The following is a 21,894-nucleotide window of genomic DNA, read 5'->3' on the forward strand; positions in this document are numbered from 1 at the left end:
ATGAAGGGACTCATCCTGGCCCTGGTGCTCGCCCTTGTGGGTAAGTCTAAGCGTTACTGGCACTTCTGAGCTGTGATGGCCACCTCAGGAAGCTGCATCTCCTCGGGGACTTTCAGGGACATTCACGGCACAATCTGCTGAAGCCTTTTAATGAGTTTGGCTGTAAACTGTTAGATTTCTGTGCCTAAGTGTAGGAGCAGGGGAAAAGCAAACAGCAGCCAGTGAGGGGGGCTGGGGCAAGCTTGCTGTCCCACAGTATGTGAGGTTTGCCCCAGGAGTGCATTACTCTCTGTCTGCCAGCCATTGGCACACTCAGTAAATGAATAATAAATGTAGTCTCTGCAGAAGTTTGGGTTTTCTCATGCATCCTTCTCTCTCCTCCCATGCAGGGGCTCAGAAGCGTGACCTTGGTAAGTGTGCTCCCACCAGCCAGCGGCTCCAACACTGGCCTCCCTGGCAGCCCTGCTGTGCCCTCTGCTTGTGCCCAGCCTGCTGGGGCAGCCAGCCTCACTATTCTTTACCGGGACGGTTCCTGTGAGTAGCACCACAACAAAGGAGGCATTTCTGTTTTTTATTATTTAATAGAGCCCATTTTTCATACCGGCAAGACCTACCTGTATGGCTATGAGGGACTCATCCTGCATGGGCTGCAGGGCAGGGGGCTGGTGATAGCAGGGGTGAAGCTGACCTGCAAGCTGCAGATCAGCCGCGTGTCCCGCAGTGACCACCTTCTCCAGGTAAGTCGCAAGGGACGTGGGAACCCATCCATCTGCCTACATAACGCAGAAGTCTGGGTCATACCTCCAGGTTGGTAAAATAAACAAGAAAAAGATGCAAACCTGGCACAAAAGCTTAGGACCCTTCCTGGTGCCGAGATGACTGCAAGTCCAATGTCAGACTCCGGCAGAGATGTTCACCCTCGCATCCTTCAGTGCCATGGGCGGGAGCCAGAGCTGCCCAAGCTCTGTGGCCATCAGCACCTGCACCTCTTGATAAATCTGCCTTAGGTTCAGGTCCAGGCAAAGACATTGCAGGCAGCTGCTTTAAAGCAATGTCCTCGTGATAGTTTAAGTAAGGCAACACTAAACTTGAGTATGAAAATGATGCAAATTCAAGCACGAAATATCAATGTTTCAGCCTGGTCCATGGCTTGAGAAAAGCTCAGTGCTGAAATTCCTTCATCACATGGGAAATTCAAGTCTGTCTCCATTATCTTCCTTTTGATATTCTTCACATAGGCATTAATTCAAATGTGAAGAATGATAACAGTAATGTTTTCACTTGATATAATGATATCAGATCTGGAAGTGCTGTTACACATAGAAAAGATGAAACCAAACATCTTAAAAGACTGGCATGGAACAAAAGATGATAGAAAAGGGATGCCACCATGGCAGGGAGGAGAGCTGTAAGAGGGCACTCAGCATTCATCCTAGGAGTTTACTGAATCTGCTGTATTACTGAAGCAGTTACTGAAACAGTGAGAGGGAACACCTATTATCAAATATAATACAATTCTGCAACTGCATGATTGTTGTAACCTCTCAGATAGTGCTATGACTTTAGCAACTACAGACAAAAGTCAAGTAGGATTTACTCTGAGAAGGAGGCAAGACACTGTTGCTGCATTGATTAAAAAACAGGGCCACTAAAACCAGTTCCCTCTGCACAGGAACACATACTTTTATGGAGGAAGGTGGGAGGCATGTGTATGTATATGTGACTATGTGTGTGCATGCAGGCACACATTTCCCACTAGGTAGCAGTCAAGGACTTGCAAGCAAGCTGTACAGCTTGATAAGCTGGAAGCAATGACAGCCGCTTGCAAAGAAGGCGACATTCGCCCCACTGGCCCATCCAATGTGAGGTCCTGTGGCCATCTCTGCCTCCCCATCAGCTGTGCTGCAGCCTTGGTGCTCTGGGATGTGCTGGACAGGAGCAAACACAGCCCCTGTGAGTCTACGTAGGCTGCTTGACGGATAACTTGGCTGATTTTCAGGCTGAAGGGAGATCACACTGAAAATTTGGGGAAAATAAGTGAGTATCCTTTCCATACAGACAGTTGACAGCCAGTTTCACTCACCCTGCAAGCTTCACCACATTTGCTGAACTTTTGCATGACCCTTTCCTGGCAGAAATCCTTTAAGGAAATTGCATTTTTGAGGCCATGCCCTAGCCCCAAAACAAGAGTCTGAGGAGGAAAACATTTCTTGCAGTGTTGAACAAGTGACTTGTGTCTGTCTGTGGACTAGAAAAGTCCAGTTTCCCCGTTACTGCACTGTGGTGAACAGGATGAATATTCTCCTAATTCTGTTCACAGGTTCAATCGCCAAAGCTGGAGGAATACCACGGCTTATGGCCCCTTGACTCCTTCACTCCATCTTCAAAGCTCACAGAGACCATTGCTGCATGTTTCAGCCAAGCCTTTAAGTTCGAGTACAATGAGGGCAGGGTGGGAAGTATTTATGCCCCTGAAGACTGCCCCGTCCTGTGCACGAACATAGTGAGAGGGATTCTGAACATGATGCAGATAACGATCAAAAAGTCACAAAATGTGTATGAACTACAAGAGGTTGGTTTCTTTTCCATTCTGACTTTACTTTTATTCTCGTTATACTGTTCCATAGAGGCTTGCCTGAACATAATGCTTTCCAGGCAATTTTCATTGACCAATTTATTGCTGTAATGAAAGGCCATTTCCAGCGAAAAGTTCATTGTGTTTAATCAACACACAGGCTGGGATTGAAGGCATCTGCCAAACCAGATACGTTATCCAGGACGACAGCAAGAATAACCGTGCCACCATTTCCAAAAGCAAGGACCTGACTGACTGCCAGGACAGAGCAGTGAAGAACACGGGCATGGCTTACATCCGCCCCTGTCCCACCTGCCCCCTGGTAGGACCAGCATGAATCCTGCTTTGCGCTGGCACCAGCAGGGAATTTGGCTTGTCTGTGATAAATTAACTGGTTCCTGTTCACATTTATGAGTGGGTCTCTTTGCAATTTTAGAAAGTCAGAAATGTGAAGGGCACGGTGATGTCCACTTACAAGATGAAGTATGATGACAGCGGGGTTTTGATAACATTTGCTACGTCGGAGCAAGTGTACCAGGTTTCTCCGTTCAATGAGCCTGATGGCACAGCAGGCATGGAGGCAAGGTAGGTGCTGTGCATGTTGGTAGTGTGGCAACACTATAATGAAAGCTCTTGCCAGTCCTATAACATTTTCAGTTAATCCTAAGCAATGCGCAAACCTGAGAAGTGTGTAATCTATGTGTGGTCAGTGCAGCTCCCTGCTGGGCACCCCTCAATCTGCCCCAGCAGCTGTACGTGCCCAACTCTCATGTACAATGCTACTGAAGCATTTTTTTCTTTCTCTTGAAGACAAGCACTGGTTTTGGTCGACATCAAAAGCACTCCCATAAATGTACCAGAAGCTCAACTGCAAAACCAGGGAAGTCTCCGTTATCATTTCTCAGAAGAGCTGCTCCAGATGCCAATTCCTCTCATAAGGATAAAAAATGCAGATGGGCAGGTATTGGAGGCTTATTCTTCATTCCTTTTCATTATTTATAAGGTTAACAAGTCATCACAATATTATTTTAGACATGGCACCTTTCAACTTTATGTGTTGTTTTTTTTTTTTTTTTTTTCTTTTTTCCCTACAGTTAACAGAAACTCTGCGACAATTAGTTAAGAATAATGAGGAAGGAGACACTAAAGAATCTTCAGCCAAGTTCTTACAAATGGTTCAGCTGTTCCGTCTAGTGACCCTTGATCAAATCAACTCTTTGTGGGAGCAGTTTGCCAGTGAACCTCCATACAGGTAACTGTACTGCTGTCAGCCAGGATTTCCCACCAGAGGAGCACTGGGCAATGGGGGTAATTGTCCTCCCCTCCCTGGCAGGCACTGGTTCCTGAGTGCTGTCTGTGCTGCTGGAGCTACTGACACATTCCAGTTCCTTAAACAAAAAATCCATGATAAGAAGCTGAACATCTGGGAAGCACCTGTTGTTCTCCCTCTTGCCTTCCATTTCGTTATGCCCAACAAGCAAACCCTAGAAGTTGCCTCAGTGAGTACAGATAATTCTTCCTTCTCTTACCCTGTCATTCATTTCTGAAGGTGAATTCACAGGATTACAATCAAATGATGCAACATACTTCCTTGATATTTTGTAAAATGTAAAGTATTAACAAACATGGGAATGGTCTAGAAAATGTTTCCAAACACTTGCTGCCAAAAATTTTTCAATGGCTTTGATATTTAATGCTGTTAAAACCCACAGATTCCAGGGAAATTGCTGTTTTCTTTTTGCCAAATACAAATAAAAAACAACAACAAAAAAGAGGAACTGTAGAAAATAATGCAGTGTAACCAAAATATAAAGTACATACCTTGTAACTGAAGCAATGCTATTTGCTTTAATTTTACCTCAATCACTAGCATTTTATTTAACTTCTAAAAATATTTAGAAAAAATCCAACGCAATTTTGTCTATTTGCTTTTCAGATATAAGATAAGTTTTCACTAAATACCATCTCTAATAAGTTGAAACATTTACGACTCTGGTTCTTTCTTCTGCAGTCTTTTCTGACCTGTCCCCAAATTCAGAAAGCACCAATGCTTCGAATACTTGTTTACCTGGGGTATGGTAGCATGGTAAATAAATACTGTGCTCAGCCTTCATTTTGTCCTAATGAACTTCTTCAGGTAGGTGACTCTCATTTCTTATTTCATAAGGGGTGAAGAAATTATTTTAATGACTCTAATTTACCTCTCACAATGCTGGCAATTAGGTAACTAGGTGTTTACATGCCTCACTCTTAGCTGTGATCACCTGCAAAATTGCTAAGATAAAATGAAATGCTGAGCTGATGCCTTTGAAAAATCTGGTCTTAACAGTTCAGAATTTCAAATGTAAGTGGTAGAAGCCTGTGGGTATGACAAGTGCCGTAAACAACTTGGAATTTATGTATGACAATTCAGGATTAAAGCAAAATAATTATGATTCTTCTCTCTACTTTTACATTAGGTAGATCAAACTTAAAAATACGTATTAAAAAGGCATTGAAGTGTGAATATAAGCAAAGATATGTCTAGATATGTCATAGATTAGGGCTTCCAAAGAGGCCCTGCTACATACTTGCATATCACCATCAGAAATATTCAGGTCGTTGTCCTTGGACTATGCAGCTCAGGTTCCTTAGTCAGCAGGACTACAGTTCTGAGACAGCCTGCTGCTGCTTGGAATGGGTTTAAATCTTCCAAAAAAAGACTGAAACAAAGGTCAGGCTTAGGGACAAATTACTCTCAGTTACAACACTGCAAGGAGAAAATGAAGTTTGTGCGTATGTTCTGTGTTAATGATGTCCTGATAATGATGGTGAGATTCTTCCTGGGAGAAAAATCTGAACATCTTTACTCAGGGCTTTGCACCAGTAGTTGTTTTATTTGCTTTGGAAATGAGTATTTTTATACGCTATTACAAGATTGCTGCCTGACATGATTAACCACTGTCTGATGTGTTTTCAGCCACTCCATGACCTTGCTGCTGAAGCTGCCAGCAGAAGCCATGCTGAAGACATGGCCTTGGCCCTGAAAGCTATAGGCAATGCAGGAGAGCCGGCCAGTATCAAACGCATCCTGAAGTTTTTGCCAACATTTTCACCTGCTGCTACTTCATTACCAAGCAGAATTCATGCTGATGCCGTACTGGCCTTGAGGAAAATTGCCAGAAAAGACCCTGCAAAAGTAACTGAAATTATTATTTAGAAAAATATTTTATAGGGTGTAATTTGGGTTGACTTAGCAATGCAGGGATAATAAAGCCATCAGGTAATGTTAGCAACTCTGGGCAGATATAGTTACAGGTCTTGTCTTTTCCTATGTTGTGAATTCCTGACATCACCCTATCCTGGCTGACATTCTGGGAAAGAGACTGCTTCAGTTGCGGTAATGTTGGGCGCCTTACTAATGGCTGTTTCTTCCATCCCTGTTCGCTGTGCAGCCAGCAGCATCTTCATTTCCAGTGACAGGCCCCATGCTCAAGTCTCTGTTCCGGGTTTTGTTCTCTGTTCACAGCACATCAGACATGCACAGTTTAAAAAATATTTCTTCCCAAGGAGTTATGTGGTATTCATAGGTTGTATCTTCCTCCTCCAGGTAAGGGAGATCTCTCTCCAGATCTTTATGGACAATACACTTGCTCCTAATGTCCGCATGATGGCTTGTGTTGTCCTCTTTGAAACAAAGCCTGCTCTTCCAATTGTAGCAGCTATGGCCACCTCGCTGCTGTCGGAGACCAGCCTACAAGTAGCCAGCTTCACGTACTCACACATGAAGGCTTTGGCAGTAGGCAGGATCCCACAGCTCTACAATCTGTAAGTAAAGAAAAAAGTACATTTTTTAGTTGCAAGTGGTGATTTTTCTTGCAGTTTTCTAAGAAATTGGTCACAGTTGACTACCTTCATATGATTTTAACTCTTTATTACTCAGATCTGCTGCGTGCAACATTGCCATTAAACTACTGAGCCCCAGACTTGACAGGCTGAGCTATCGTTACAGCAAGGTCATTCATGCTGGTGGTTATTCCCGTGAGTACCAGATGCCATGTTCCCTGCTTTGGCTTGCTTATCTGAAGGCATCTATTGTGTTCCACAATTTCCACACAAAATCCTGTCATGGGCTGTGGGCTTAGTGCACTCCTGAAACAGAATAAAGCACAAGAGTCTCTTGAAATGCAAAATCCCCTGAAGGTGTTCTACTACTCTTTGGGTATCTACTGGGGAAAGAGGTGTCTTATCTGCACATGGATTTAGGCCTCCTTCTTCAGTCACTGTGATCCTGTTGACTCTGCCCTAGAACAAAGATTCCCTCTTGGGGTTACAAGCTTGAGGACCTACGGGGCTGAATACTGACAGAATCATTTGAGATCTAGTAAAGCATGCACCTAAGGTAACTTACAGGCACCAGTCACCTCGGAGACCCTAAGAAAAATCTCTGCTGCTTTTTGTTCCTGTTATAGATGTGTATAAGGCTGGTGCAATTTGGAGGGTCTATCTAATGAACAGTCCCAACACTATGTTTCCATCTGATATAATCACAAAAGTAAGAGGATATTATGCAAATACTGCAACAGACATTATAGAGGTAAGTATTTCATGAAAACAACCAGATAGATACAACCTAGCTACACATAGCATTACTTGTTAAGCCACTTGGACTGCAATGTAGTGTTTGCCTCTATCTCTGTCTGTAAGGACTGGAGTGGAAGGGAAAATTTAGATAATGGTTATGATTTTACTTGTATTTGGGCTTTTTGACATGTAGATTTAGCAATGAAAACATTCAGTATAGGCATGAAAATCTAAGAGAGCAAAGGAAAGCTTACATAGCAGAGCATTTGTCTGCCTAACTAACGTCACATGATGTGTGGGGCATTTTGCCTAAGTACAGGGAATAAGCAGCTGAAATTAAACTTCAGCCAGCAGTACAGCCCCAGCAGATTGAAACTCCATGTAACAGCATGCAGGCATTTACTCAGCTTCTTGGGCAAGCTTTGCAGCCGGGGCTGATCTTTGAGCTGCCCTAAAATTATCCCTGCTGACTAGTTCAAAGCTCAGCACATCCTCAGCATCTGCAGTCATAGCCTCCAGTCATCTGCCTTATAAGTGCTATGGCTTCATGAAGTATGTATTTAGAGTGGCCTCCGTGAGTGTAATACCTGGTAGAAAGGTATGAGAAAGGTATACCTGCGCTCTCTGGCATTTGGGCTGTGATGTTCAATGCTGTTTCCTACAGGTGGCTCTACGATCACAAAGCCTAATCAATATTATCAGGCAGCAGAATATTCCCTTTGCTGAATATGACACATACAAGACACTGAAGGAACTCGGTAAAACGGTACGTCTTTATGCACCTTCCTGATTTGTTTGCAATATGTAGTTCCCACCAGCCCAGGGTTGCATCAGCTACCCTCCTAGCCATCCCTTTGATGTTCCAGTGAGAAAGGAGTTGGCCATCCTGTTTGGTCACAGAAAGATGTTCTTACTTATATTGTACTTAGACTGTGAACAAATACCATTTTTTTCACTGACCATGTGTCAGCACACCACGCAAAGCTGCCCTTAATGTACAGTACAAAAGATGATGATGATGCTGGTAGCCAAAATTCATCTGTTTTAAAGTGTATGTTAAAACATAGTAAGTGGTTGCTCTTCTCTCTTAAAATGGTTATTGAATAAGACTTTTGTTCATGAGCCCTTGGGTGCCACCCACTACTTAGAGCAGCAAAAATTACAGAGTCCTTACTTCATCCTTATGTGGGGAAACTCCCACTGAAGTCAGTTATGCAACATAAGGAAGGCCACATCAGTTCAGACTTGTAAGATGTGTACTACTTTTTTTGGCTAAGGAACCATAGTTAGCATCCTTCAAATGTGATCTACATTTTGTTAATACAATAATGTATTTTAAGAAAATGTATCTGCTTCTTCCCTTTCTCCTCCTTAACACTGCAGTTTCTGGGATGGAAAGAATTGCCTCCAGAAGACCCTCTGGTGTCCACTTACATCAAAATATTGGGACAGGAGATTGCCTTTGTTGACATTGATAACAAAGTCATTCAGCAGACCATAATGGTACTGACAAGGCTGTTGCCTTTTTTGTTTGTGATGCAGAATAATTTTCCCTTTCCATCTCATCTTCCCTGATTATTTAACCAATTTCTCTGTATTCAGAGTCTGACTGGATCATCAAACTGGCAGCCAGTGGTGAAAAAAGCAGTGGAAGAGGTCCAGCGAGGCATTTCAGGCCAATGGACCCTGCCGGTGATGGTGGCTGAGCTGCGACACGTTGTCCCCACAGTGGTTGGCATGCCACTGGAGCTCAGCCTGAGCGGCACCATGCTGGCCCAGGCTGTGGCCTATGGTGAGCTTGGGACACCTTATTGAGCAATTTCCTCACAATAATTGTGGTTCCAATCCCTCTGCTGAAAGTAAATCCCTCTGTAGTCTCAAAAAATACTCTGTAATGGGGAAACACTGTCCAGACACCTCCACAGGGGCAGATAAGTAATCACAGTGTTTCATCTGGGACATACTTCTGTAACTGTTTCAGAGTAATAATCATGAAGTAATCCTGTGAAGTATTTCAAAATGTAAAAGCGATGCCCATGCATTAACTACTATGCTTATTGAAAAAATAGTATCCCCAGCATTTTTATTTTTTTGCCTTGTTCATATAATTTCTCTCTGTCTCTTGCAGTTGATATTCAGCTGTCACCACCATTATCTGACAATTTTAGACCATCACAGTTGTTGGAAACCAACACAGATATTCATGCCGATATCCAACCAAAGTAAAAATGATATATTTTCATATATACACACACCTTCGTTTATATTTATATTTATATTTGAAATAGTTATATTAAATAAGTATCTTATTTGTCCCAGATTTGGGATGACTGTGCTAGTCTCGAGCAGTGAATCTGTAAGAAAGTAAGACAATCATGTGATGCTTTCAGACCATGCAAGCCTAGCACAGTGCACTGAATCAAAGAGAAATGTGGCGATGTTCTGCCATTGCTGAAAATGCTCATGTTTCTACCTGCTCAGTGACTAAAGCTACTAAGCTGTGAAGGCATTTTTGATTACATATGAGAAAGTTTTTCAGAAGGCACAAGCTGGGGGGATTTCAGGCAGAAAAGGAAAACACTTGTGGATCCACAAAAGCAACATCACTAATAACAATAATGATGATAATAACATAATAATGATATATGATATGATATAATAATGATAATAATAAAAATAGTGAAAAAAATAGACAAAATCTGAAGCTATAGGAAGATTCTGACATTAGCTTATTATCAAGCAATGTATCAGTGATTAGGCTGCGAGAGGATCCATGCAAGTTTTATCAGATAAATCCCTTCATTTTTTTCAGTGGCACTTTAGCTTTTTTATCCTGTTACATATCTTTTTAAGCTGTTAGTAGTGGTTTTTAAAATAAACAGAACACTAAGAAAATGCAATTCTGCCTTTCAAAGATAAGTACATGCATGTTAATTTGTACTTTGTAATTGCATGTTTTTATTTTCACTCTTTCAGAGTATATTTCCATATGATTGCAACAATGGGGATTAATATGCAATACTTTCAGAGTGGTCTTGAATTTCACGCAGAGTTCAGTGCCAACACTACAATGAAATTTGATGCCACGGTTAATATGAAAGAGAAAAATTTGAAGATTGAAACCCTTCCTTGCCACCAGGAGGTTGAGCTTGCAGCTGTAAGGTACAGAAGTTAGCCACATTTCACTTGTTATTTGTTACTGATTGTGAGCTCCCTGTTATAAGATCATGAGCCTACAACTCTTGTCAGGCTCTGCTGTAGTTTGGTAGCCATATGAAGCTTAATATTCTCTTTTGTATTGCCCGTAGCTCTCTGGTATTAAAGACAATTGGGGTTAAGCAAAATCAGATGTTACTTGTTTGCCATTTGTCACCTCCACAGGAGTGAAGCTTATGCTATTTCAAGAAACATGGAAGAAGTAGATTCTGAAAAGAAGACCCATATTCTCCCCGAAGGAGAAATAACAAGTATCTTCAATCAGAAGTTTCAGTCATCAGAAATATCTTCAAGAGCTGAAAGCTGGAAGGTAATGAGGCCTCACATCGCCTTCACTGCAGGCAGGTAGAGAACAGAACAGATCTCACTGGGGCTGAGCACCCCCAACACAGCAGCTGCCTAATCAGATCACAAACAAGGAAACTGTGAGACACAGCAGGTGCCTGTTGTATCCCAAACCAGGCCTAACAATAAGTCTCAATATGTTCAAGCCACTTTCATTCAGGGCCTGCTGGCTCTTGTCATCTCATGCAGACAGGTTGCTCTGACAGCATGTCTTCCTTTTGCTTCATAGTCATGGGGAGGGGGTGTGAAAGCCACGTCCTTTGTACAGTACCCTGTTTTTCAGAGCCAAAGCAGTCTGGAAAGGATGGCTCAGGCATCCTTTATTGGGAAACAAACTGTATATCCAGTTTCCAAGGATTCCAGGGATTTCCAAGGGAATCCCTGCAGGGGTCTGCCCATTCTCCGATGTGCTCTTCAGCTTCTGAGGCCTACTGCTGGCATGGAAAGGATATACTAACTGCAAATACAGCTGAGGAATAGTATCCCAAAACTGGTTCAGAGAAATAGCACCTCTAAAGAGTCCTGGAGGTTCTCATTGGGAAGTTTGTTTGTGAAACACCTCCTGGGAAAGGCTGGCTAGGAGACCTGACCTCTTCCACAGAGCACTTTGGAAAAAATCCCACTTCTTCCAGTGCTTGAATTTCTAATTTTAAGCAGTGCTTCCTTTCTTAGCCAGGACTGTCATCATTCTCATAATTAATAGGAATACAGCAAAGATTTTATGGGCTGTGACTTTTTTTTTTTTCTTTTTTTTTTTCTTTTTTCTTTTTTCTTTTTTTTAGTATTTTCATTTACCATATTTTTGTTTAATACAGCAAAGACATATCCCTAGTGTGATATCCAAGGGACACCAGCAAGCCTCAGAAGAGGAACATCGCCACAGTGTAGGACAAAGATCTTATGCACGTGTTTTCTGTAGAGAATTATCCAGTTTGGGATGTTCTGCTTGTCTCAGCCTAAAGTCCCGAAATTCTGCTTTCTTAAGAAATACTTATCTGCATAAATTAGTTGGAGAACTTGAAGCCAAGATAGTTTTGAAGCCAGGTACAGTAATGAAAGAAATCTTTTTTTCAATCTCTGTGAATGATGCTCATGTAGCACTGTACTGAACTAAAAGTATCTTGACTCTAGTTCATACAGATGCTGATATTGAAAAAATACAGCTGGAGATTCAGGTTGGGCCCAAAGCTGCTTCCAAAATAATCAATGTAGCAAGTTCAGGGTCTAAAGAAGAGGAGGAGACATCTCTGTATGAGAACATTAAAGCTAAACTGAAGAAGATCCTAGGCATTGAAAATGTGTTCAAGGTAAGAGATTGAGCATTGGATGGGGGAATATTTTCCCATGAACAAAACCAAGGGTTTGAAGTCCAATGTGGAAAACTGGCATGGGAAAGCAAGGATTTTTGTTTGGGAGGGGTGGGTCTTGGTGAGTTCTGATGCAGCTTCTGAAGTGTGGGAGGCAAGGAAGTGCTATTTCCTTGAAAAGCTGTGGTAAGCTGCTTGTCTGACATCTAGAGAAATGTTACAGAGCTGTAAATTCATAACTCTTTGAACTGTTTTGGAGGTTGCAAATAAGACACGGCACCATAAGAAACAGATTCACAGCAAAGTAAAGACTGCTGTTACAGACCTCTGGGTAGAGCCCAGTGCAAACCCCCTCTCCAGTTCGTCTTCTTCTTCCACTGCTTCCTCTGCTGATGGTAATGAGCCTGAAGATAAACATGAGAATGAAGAAATAAGGCAATTTGGGAAGAAGCATGGCAGCAGCAGCAGGAGCAGCAAGGGCAGTAGCAGCAGCAGCAGCAGCAGTGCAGGCTCTGACAGCAGTACAATCTGCAGCAGCAGCAGGGAGAACAGCTCTGGAGACAAGCACTGTAGTGGGGACAGTGAATATCCCAACCAACAGGTAATTCACCCTGACTGGATTCTTTATACTTCTTCTAGTGAATGTTTTTGTACTAGAAATCAGGAAATTGTGCCCAATGGGCAGGTACCGAAGAAAGAGAAAACAGACTGTTTGTTGCAGCATGGATGAGGTAACCTAGCAGAGCTCTTTCCTGTTTTTAACCTCTGGTTCTCTGAAGCATTTCAGTTCAGAATTTCATATTCCAGAAGGTTTCAGTTTAAAACGTTTAAACATTTGCATCTTGTTTCACCTTTTTTTTTTTCCATATTCAATACTGAACTTATTAAAGCATTTGTCAAAAGTTAGTTGTTTTTCTTCTCTTGGATCTTCTTACATACTGTCTATCTTCACAGGCATATCTACCCATTTACCAGTTTTGGTTCAAGCCAGCAGATGAACAGGTACATTTTCTGCTTATGCTGTGGGGGGCCTATAATTGCTCTCACTAGCTTGACTGGAACTTAGTTCAATCAAAATAAAAATATGAAAAATTAGTTCTGTGATTAATTACAATGGTAAACAACTTGCTTCAGAGTGACTTTCTGTTGTTGCAGGACTCACAAAGGGAAGTTCTGAATAGCAGCAGCAGCAGCAGCAGCAGCTCCTCTTCTTCTTCAGTTAGTGATGAAGGCATCTCTACAGCTATGTCTCAGGTGAGTGTCTTCATACACAAGAAAAAAAAACATTTACCATGGATTTCGAATGAATGCATGTTTATAATAACATTACTGTGGTACTTACAAAGGTTGTAAGAGCACTCCCTTGAAAGACTGGCAAAACCACACATGCACTGAATAGCTAGAGTGATGATCTATGATACTGTCATGTACTTTATATAAAAAGACTTGAATGAAGCTTTTCCTTTACAAATACTTTTTATTTCTGTTCTTATACAGTAATTCTAATGCTTTGACTTTGGTCTCTATTTCCTCCCTACTGACTTAAGCCTAAATTCTTGGGAGACAGCAAGCCACCAATACTGGCTGCAATTCTTCGTGCCATCAGAAGAAACGAGCAGCCGACAGGATTCCAGCTCGTACTGTATGCTGACAGACAGCCTGTCAGATTCAGGATACAGATTTTTGTTTCAAGCATCACAGAATCAAATAGATGGAAACTCTGTGCTGATGCTTCAGTAATAAATTCCCATAAAGCTTCGGTGAGTTTAAAATGTGATCAGTTCAAATGCAAATGAAATATAACAGTGTTACTATGCTTTGTACAAAAAAATATGTATTCCCTTCTACTAGGGTTCCCTTAAATGGGGTACAGATTGCCAGGACTACCACATTGCTACTCAAATTGCAACAGGGAAGTTTGCTTCTCATCCAGCTATGCAGATGAAGCTGGTGTGGCCAAAAGTACCTTCAAGTGTCCGAAGAACTGCAAGATGGTGAGATTATACTTCAGTTTTTGAAAAAGTCACCCATGTCAATGCTTCAGATAATTAGATTCAGTTCTGCAGTTTCTGATCCAGAAGAATTTCCCCTCATCAACAAAATTTTACGTCAGATTATTTTTTTCAGTCTCTTTTTTTTTTTTTTTCTGTGCATTCATTTCCTCAAAATTTAGTGCATTTCTGTTTGCAGGAAAACTGCTTGAAATAAAGTGGATGTCAGGATTGACATAATTTATTGTAAGCTTTTAATTTAAAGTGCCTGAATTAGGAACTTGGTCTCCTGATGCTTCCTAATCCCTGGAGGCTCTAAGTAGAAGCCTAAACTTAGTTCTCTGAAGGAGTCTGTCTCTTTTTGACTGTACAGGGTGCCTTAAGAGAGTTATTTCCTAATGCGGGCACCTTACCTCTGGCATCTGAAGAAGATGATGTGAATACTTCCGCAAGATTTATTGAACACTAAACAGCAAATGTTGCATGATGCTTAGTATAAGAAAACTAACTTCTGTATTCAGTTCATATACACAACTATCCACATATATATCCATATTCTATATATTATCATTGTATTAATTCATTCATTGTACTTGTACATGCATTTACCCACAAAAGCACTGAGACCTGTATCTAAGCCTCTTTTATTTTTTTTCTTCACAGCAATACCAAAATATTGACACCTCAGTTATAGATACAGCTCAGGCTTTCATGTTTAAAGGGATACAAGTGATTTGATTAACAAATGTCTGCTGGAGAGCAGGCATTTAATTTTTATATGGGATTGTATTACCTTGATGTCCCCTTATTATACTGGATGAAACCATCGAATTGACTATCCCGGAACAAAGCTACAGAATTCAGCTTTGTTCTTCTTTAAGACTATGCCTTTATATATATATATATATATATATATTATGATTTATCTGTCTATCTATCTATCTATATATTTCTTTCTGTATTTCTCTATTTAAATACAAAGACTTTGTAATGGAACCTGATCATAGAGGCTCCTCTGTCACCTCATTGACAATCTTAGTGGGCAATGGATCCTTGCTAAAACAAAATCCTTGGATACAATGGATCCTTGCTAAAAATGTGTATTGAAGGACTGAAACATTAATAAAAAGTCATCTATTTTTTGGTAATTTTGTATTTTAGTTTTTATGTAATCGCTGCCTATTTTTTAACTCTGAATGTCTTTAGAAAAAGGTGGTTATACTTTTCTTCTCAGGTCATGCTGCTATCCAGTCTGCTGAAGACTGTTTCACCCATTAACACTGTTAAAATCTGCCTGTTCCTCTTCCCATAGACAACACCAAGTTACAAACCCTACTATAAAACATCTATCTAACAGAGAGTGCATATTGCTTTATGGGGGTGCTTCAGCCGGAACAAATGTTGAAAAAAAAATTTCAGAGATAGATGGTTTTAATCAGTTACTTTGTTTTTCAGGTTCTACAGATATCTTCCAGGGGCTGCATATATGCTTGGGTACTCCCAAAGGCAACAGCGTGGTCCTTCTCGCCAGACAACCATGGTTATGGCTCTGACATCTCCAAGAACCTGCGATGTGGTCCTCAGGCTACCTGAGGTAAATATTTCCACTATCTTTTATTCTGGAGCAATACATATGTATGAAATTGAAGATTAATAGTGTTTTTTATCCCACTTTTTTTTTTATTTAATTTTTATTCTATTAAACCATAAGGAAGTTCCCCCGTCACAAGGGCCTTGTGTTCACATAGTTGATTCTGAGAATATCTTACAGCATATTTCTTTCTCATGTAGCGTGTTGACACTTGAAATAAAAAAGAGGTTGTAATACAACAATCATGATTGATAACACATAAGTAATTATTGATTAAAAAGACCACTCCTCCAAAAATCTTCAGGGAGGTGATAGGTTTTGCTATGTCTTGGAAGAGATAATAATACCAGGCCGTAGAGAATCATGATGGATAAATATTAGCCCTCAGCATACAGGCAAGAAAAGGATGAGCATCTCAAGTAAGCAAGCTGTTTGTACTGTGAGCAAGTGGTATGTACAGCTCAGGAAAAAAATGTGAATTCGCAAATATCAAACTTATTTGATAATATTGCTATTCTGTAGATTGCAGATGTGTCAAATTGTAGACCTCTTTCATTCTGTAGATAAAAGACTTAATTTATTTTTAGGTTTGACCTAAATCTAGAGTCTAATTTAGATTTCAGTCAATACAGGCCTCTTTGAATGTTATAGGAAAATGCTACAACATCTCCACACTGTATTTGGCATTTATGTTCATGTTTGTTTTCTGACTCATTTTCAGCTCACAATTTACAATAGAGCCATCAGGCTTCCCCTGCCATTCCCTTCAAGTCCAGGTACTCTGACTTCAGTGCTACCATCTCCTGACTGGGACATCTTTTCTCAAACAACCTTTTCAATCATCGAAAACCTTAAAGGTCAGCAATTAACTACGTGCAGAAGTACCTACTTTGCAGATTTTTGTAAATATGACTCATATTTTTAAAGTAACTTAAAAGTGTTTTATGCTCACTTGAAAAATCAGTTGGACTTCACATAGAAGTAAACCTGTCAGTAATGAAAATCTTTGAGGCTGCAAAGATGTAAGGAAATGAAGCATGTTAGCAACATTAAGTACCACGACAAACAGTGATTCAGACATATGCTCTCCCCCAGTATATCCATTTGAACTTCATTGCAGAGACTGCTCCAGGAGAAAAAAAAGCAATACAAAATTTATGAGAAGGACACTTAAGTGACCTCAGGTTTGTGGTGTTCTGCTTGAATTGTACTGCTACAAAGAAGCTGAAACAGCTTAAAAAATATACGCATTAATTTCCCATTGCACCTGATTTGAAAGGTTTATTTATTCATTCTTGCTGTATTAAGACATAATCATAAGATACTTAGGTTAAATTATTAGTGGAAAGGCTTTATGTAATTCTGGGATAAGGAGACACATTTTGCCTGAAATCAGTGGTCTAATATCATGCCTATGTATATTTCTTTGCATTTCATATTTCTTTGCTAAAAACGCAATATTAATTAAACATCTGTCTGTTAATTAAAATTGTTGTAAAATAATTTCTAATTGGAACTGGTAAGATTTCCAACAAAATACAATAACAGTGAAAAAAGGAGAATTTTACTTGTTTCATTTTCCCCTTCCCACTTAAAATAGAGTAACTGTCTTGAAGTATAAAAGGTTTACTTTCAACTTATTTTTTTTCAGCTCATTGTTCAGTCTCCCAAAATGTGATCACAACCTTCAATGGAGTTGAGTTTAACTATTCAATGCCTGTGAATTGCTTCCACATCTTGGCACAGGATTGTAGTCCAGAACTCAAATTCCTGGTTATGATGAAAAGACTTGAAGAAGCTGCTGACCTTATGGCAATAAATGTCAGACTCGCCAGTCAGTAAGTAATTGCAAACATAATGACAGATAGATGTCAAGCTGATATAAATGTGAAGACCAGACTGTAAGAGCAGAGTGGTACTTCATAAGACTCATGGAAAAGTTACTGACATCAATGGAAAGATTTCTAGGAATGACACTGAGATTTGGGTCTTTGCCTTTGAGAAGTCCTTTATTTCTGAAATACATCTGAGGTTCACAGTAACCTAAAGTCTTTACTGCCTGAAACTCTTCATTAATTTGTAAGCATTTAACCGTCTCATTTTAGTTCTCAGTAATTAGGTAGAAACATATACTATAAATCCAAAAGGGACTACTGTAATAATTTAGTCTGACCTCCTATGCTAAACTCATAATTAGGACTAGTTAGCACCTGCAATCATCTCAGCAGAGATGTTGAGAAGTGGACATACCTAAAAAGGGAATTACTTATCCCAGATTAGATGAACTCTCTTAGGTCATCCTTTAGTTGGTACATGATGTACTAAATCTATTTGAAACTAATTTAAGACATGCTTTGTTTCGTCTTGGAGCAACCATAGGTTCTTTAAAAATATAGTCTGATATTCTAAGTAGTATAGGATTATGCATACCAAAATCATTGTAGGGAATGTTCTTCAAAGTGCATAAATAGGCTTTGATATGTAAGGTTTCATTACAAGTAATTATTTATTTTTGAAGATTGTGTGCCCATCTGTTCCATAATCTTAGAGAAACAGAGAGAAACTAGTATTCCCTGCACCTGTTTTGTGGAAGAACTAAAGGATGGTTATTTCATAGACCATATCTTTCGTGATACATTCCTTGCCACTGTATCATTTCTCATTGTTAAATACAGCATTCATGTGCTTTTGAAGTGCTTATGTGTCATATTTCTTCATTAGAGCAAACACTGCTATCAAGAAAATAATACACAGGCTATTCAAGCTGTAAGAGATCATAACTGCTGTACAGAACCCAATCTTCCTCTGAAATGTAAAGCACCTTGAATATATGTGAACATATAAGAGGAATTATATTGTTTTGTAGCAAGGGTTTCTGTAGCCTGGTGTCTTACTGCTTGAACTGTGACACAAAGATGCTCAGAAAACTGGGGAAAGGGGTATTGTGAGTACTCCTTTTCTGGCACACTTTTCTGGGCTCTTTTAATCTTCTTCCCAAAGGGTAACAGGTAATTATTCACAAAATGATATCAGCATCCTGCAGTTCTACCAGGACTAGAAACTGTGATATGAATAGTGAGAAGGACAAACATTTATTTATACTCATTTCCTTTACTTAAAGTAAGGTTGACATGTATGTTTCCAATGGACGCATCCAGTTGAAGATTAATGGTGTTCAAACCCCAACAGATGTTCCGTACACACCCAGTTCTGGTAGGAGACTCATCTTTCTATTTCACTTAATCTTTTCTGCTCTTTTGAAGAAGGACATAATCCTGAAAATCCCTCTCAAGGTGAAGATCACCCTAAAATGAGAAACAATTGGATGATTTTAATATAACTTCATAGTTGCTTTCATGGGGGTGATAGGAAAGCTGAGCAAAGAAAGAGGTGCCAATCTTGTGTGTCCACAAACCAAATAATGCAGGGCTAAGGCACCTTGTGCTGTCCATGGAGACGCCCAGAACAGGCAAACAGGTCTCCCCTGCCATGGCCACGCTAGTCACAGGGCTTTGGCTTAGTCCAAGGCAGGATGGGATCTGATTTTTCTCATTTCCACCATTTCTTTTAATTTCCACCATACGTCACAGTATGCATTGTCTCCATGAATTTAACAGGGGTTCAGGTTGGACCCTAAAACAATAACCTCATTTGCAAAGGTATCTTTTTGCTTTGTTGTTACAGATGCAAGCATGCTGATCAGCAGTGAAAAGGAAGGCTTGTCACTAAAAGCCCCTGAATATGGTATAGATAAGCTGTATTATGATGGACATAGGTTTGAGGTATTATTTTTTTCCCCGTGGTTTTATTTTTAGAAAAAAAATATCTAAGTGCTTTTTAAAAATTATTATTTATTTATTATTTCCATAAAGATTCGGGTTGCTTTCTGGATGGCTGGGAAAACATGTGGTATTTGTGGAAAATATGATGCTGAGAAGGAAAGGGAATATCAAACGCCCAGTGGATACTTAGCTAAAGATGCAGTGAGTTTTGCTCAGTCTTGGATCGTCTCAGAAGATGCTTGTGCTGGAGGTATTTGGATTCTAACATATATTAGTATCATTGTCTTTGACTTATTCATTAGTCACATGAATAGTCATAAGATTTACATATCTGATTTATATTAATTGTACAATGATCGTATTATTGTTCATTATTTTGTGATTAATTTCCTTAGACTGAAACACAGTCCGTTCTCCTGAGTTTAGTAGTTCTCTGCAAAGTCTGTTTTTATTGCATTTTTATATCATCTTCTTATACATTACCTAACTACCTGAAGTTTGTGCATTCTAGATAAAATTATAAATCTAAATTTCCCCAAGCTGATAATTTAGTATGAAAAGTAGATAGTTTAACTGCTAACAAAAGACATTTTATCTTGTACTTAAAAGTTTCATGCTTTATTTCCATTCTGTTGTTTTCAGGCTTTTAAATCCCAGAAAGAAAAACAAAAACAAAAACAAAACAAAACAAAACAAAACAACAACAACAACAAAACTAGCATTGGCTAACAAAACAGAGGGCACTTATGTGGGAAATAGATGTTTTAATTTACTCAGGCTGAAGATGGAATTAATCTGAAATTGTCAGACAGGGAATGACTGTTCTTACCATTTAGCTCCTGTATAAAAACAACATGAGCATAACTGAACACGGTAGGGTGCACCACAACTCATGGGCAAGGGGTGGCATTCTGGAACATGCTCTCAGGGTCAAGCTCCCCTGCTGAGACTGGTCTAGGGGAAGCCCAGATCATAGAGTCGTAAGGCCTAAGCTGCTCAGCCATGGCAAGGTGGCTGCGATGCAGAAGTGGATATATGGATATAGAGGAGCCACTACTGACCCAAAATGAAGTGCTGTTGTAGTTTGGGTAAATTTGAGTGCCAGCAGAGCAAGGGTTGCACAGGTATCTTTTTGGATTTCCACACCTGTGCCCAACCTAGATCTGACTTAACATGCCTCCGTCCTGGGGATTGTTCTCCAAATGCCTTACAGTCCAAGTCTTTGATAGAAAATAGCACTCCCTTGAGTGAGATTAGTTTCACGTATCTTGTGTTTGTCAGTATGGCCATTGGTCTTAGTTGTTGCTAATCCTACGCACTAAATTCAGAAGTTATTTATATAAACTATAGATTATTTAAAATAATTCATTTTTTTTATAGCTTGCAAGCTGCAGCATAGATTTGTCAAAGTTGAGAAGCCAGTTGCATTTGACAAAAAGGTCTCAAAATGCTTTTCCATGGAGCCAGTTTTACACTGTGCAGAAGGCTGCTCAGCAACCAGAACCATTCCCATCTCTGTGGGTTTCCACTGCGTACCAGCTGGTGAGTCTAAAACAGTGTACTTGTGCACAATGCAAGGTGCATGTTGGATTGTGATTCTTACTCTTACGCAGCTCCCTACTCTTACTCTTTCCTCTTCTCCATAGTGAGACACAGAGCTACAGCCCAGGCTTCATCTGTCTGTTTAAGTTGCTCTGCTTGTTAGGATGCTAGCATAGGAAAAAAAGCTCTTTCTCAGGCAGGGACACTGCATTTCACCTTTTCCTCTTCTGTAAATTAAAAAAAAAAAAAGGAAGAAAAAAAAAAAAAGGATGAAATATATTAATAACTTTGCATACCAGAAAATAAGCCATATTAGCAAGCATCATAGCTAGAGTTCGCACTACCTAAATATGAATGATGGGAAAAGTGAACTTTTCTAAAAATTACATCAGTTCAACAGTGGTACACACTAAACCCACAAGAACGAGCCTCAACACTTAGATTCAGATGTCTTACTGTTTTCACCAAGAGTTGTACCTATATAATGGTTTTGTGATTAATTTTTATATGGCTTTGGGTTACGCCCTGTTGCACACACGTGCTGATGTGAAAAACTGTTGATGCTGATCATACCAGCACTGAGCCAGTACCTCAATGTAATAAAAAACAAAAACTAGTCACGTGGCTTCTTTTTCCTCTTTTCTCATTTACAGACTCCACTCTCAACCCAGAGGAGGCACAGATGAGGTTAGACCAGAAGTCTGAGGATGTAGTGAGCACGGTGGATGCTCACACGGCATGTTCCTGTGAACAGCAGTCGTGCTCAGCATGATGCTCCACTTCACAGCACTCACGCCTCTCTGCACTTCAGCGTTATTGCTGACAGGCTGTGGAACTGGGGACACGGTTGTGCAACCCAGCGAGGCCAAGGCCGTGCCTGCTTCACAGAATTGTTTTCCCCACAGTTATTTTGAGATCTCCGAAGTAATTCTGGGTTCCCTTAAGCGGGTTGGCTCTCTCAATAAACCATTTCTCTCTAAAA

The 21,894-nt window shown here is 40.1% G+C and overlaps 1 protein-coding gene across 1 annotated transcript; it reads left to right on the forward strand.

Annotated features, from left to right (window-relative positions):
• Positions 1 to 21,844, forward strand: LOC309880537 (vitellogenin-2-like; the record flags this gene model as incomplete). Its single annotated transcript, XM_082765555.1, has 35 exons — positions 1 to 40; positions 390 to 410; positions 586 to 737; positions 2,321 to 2,572; positions 2,736 to 2,897; positions 3,012 to 3,160; positions 3,386 to 3,536; positions 3,670 to 3,827; positions 3,909 to 4,074; positions 4,587 to 4,712; positions 5,535 to 5,753; positions 6,165 to 6,382; positions 6,498 to 6,595; positions 7,027 to 7,151; positions 7,803 to 7,904; positions 8,522 to 8,641; positions 8,741 to 8,930; positions 9,267 to 9,360; positions 10,115 to 10,300; positions 10,520 to 10,664; positions 11,515 to 11,743; positions 11,831 to 12,006; positions 12,266 to 12,607; positions 12,961 to 13,008; positions 13,162 to 13,260; positions 13,554 to 13,766; positions 13,858 to 14,000; positions 15,453 to 15,591; positions 16,310 to 16,445; positions 17,240 to 17,426; positions 18,710 to 18,801; positions 19,273 to 19,370; positions 19,461 to 19,620; positions 20,751 to 20,912; positions 21,566 to 21,844. The coding sequence occupies 35 exons, from the start codon at positions 1 to 3 to the stop codon at positions 21,682 to 21,684; spliced, it is 5,217 nt and encodes a 1,738-aa protein (XP_082621681.1). The 3' UTR covers positions 21,685 to 21,844.
• Between the last annotated feature and the right edge of the window lie 50 nt (positions 21,845 to 21,894).

This window comes from Aythya marila (genome assembly GCF_965140915.1).
Source record: "Aythya marila genome assembly, chromosome: 8".
Classification (NCBI taxonomy): domain Eukaryota; kingdom Metazoa; phylum Chordata; class Aves; order Anseriformes; family Anatidae; genus Aythya; species Aythya marila.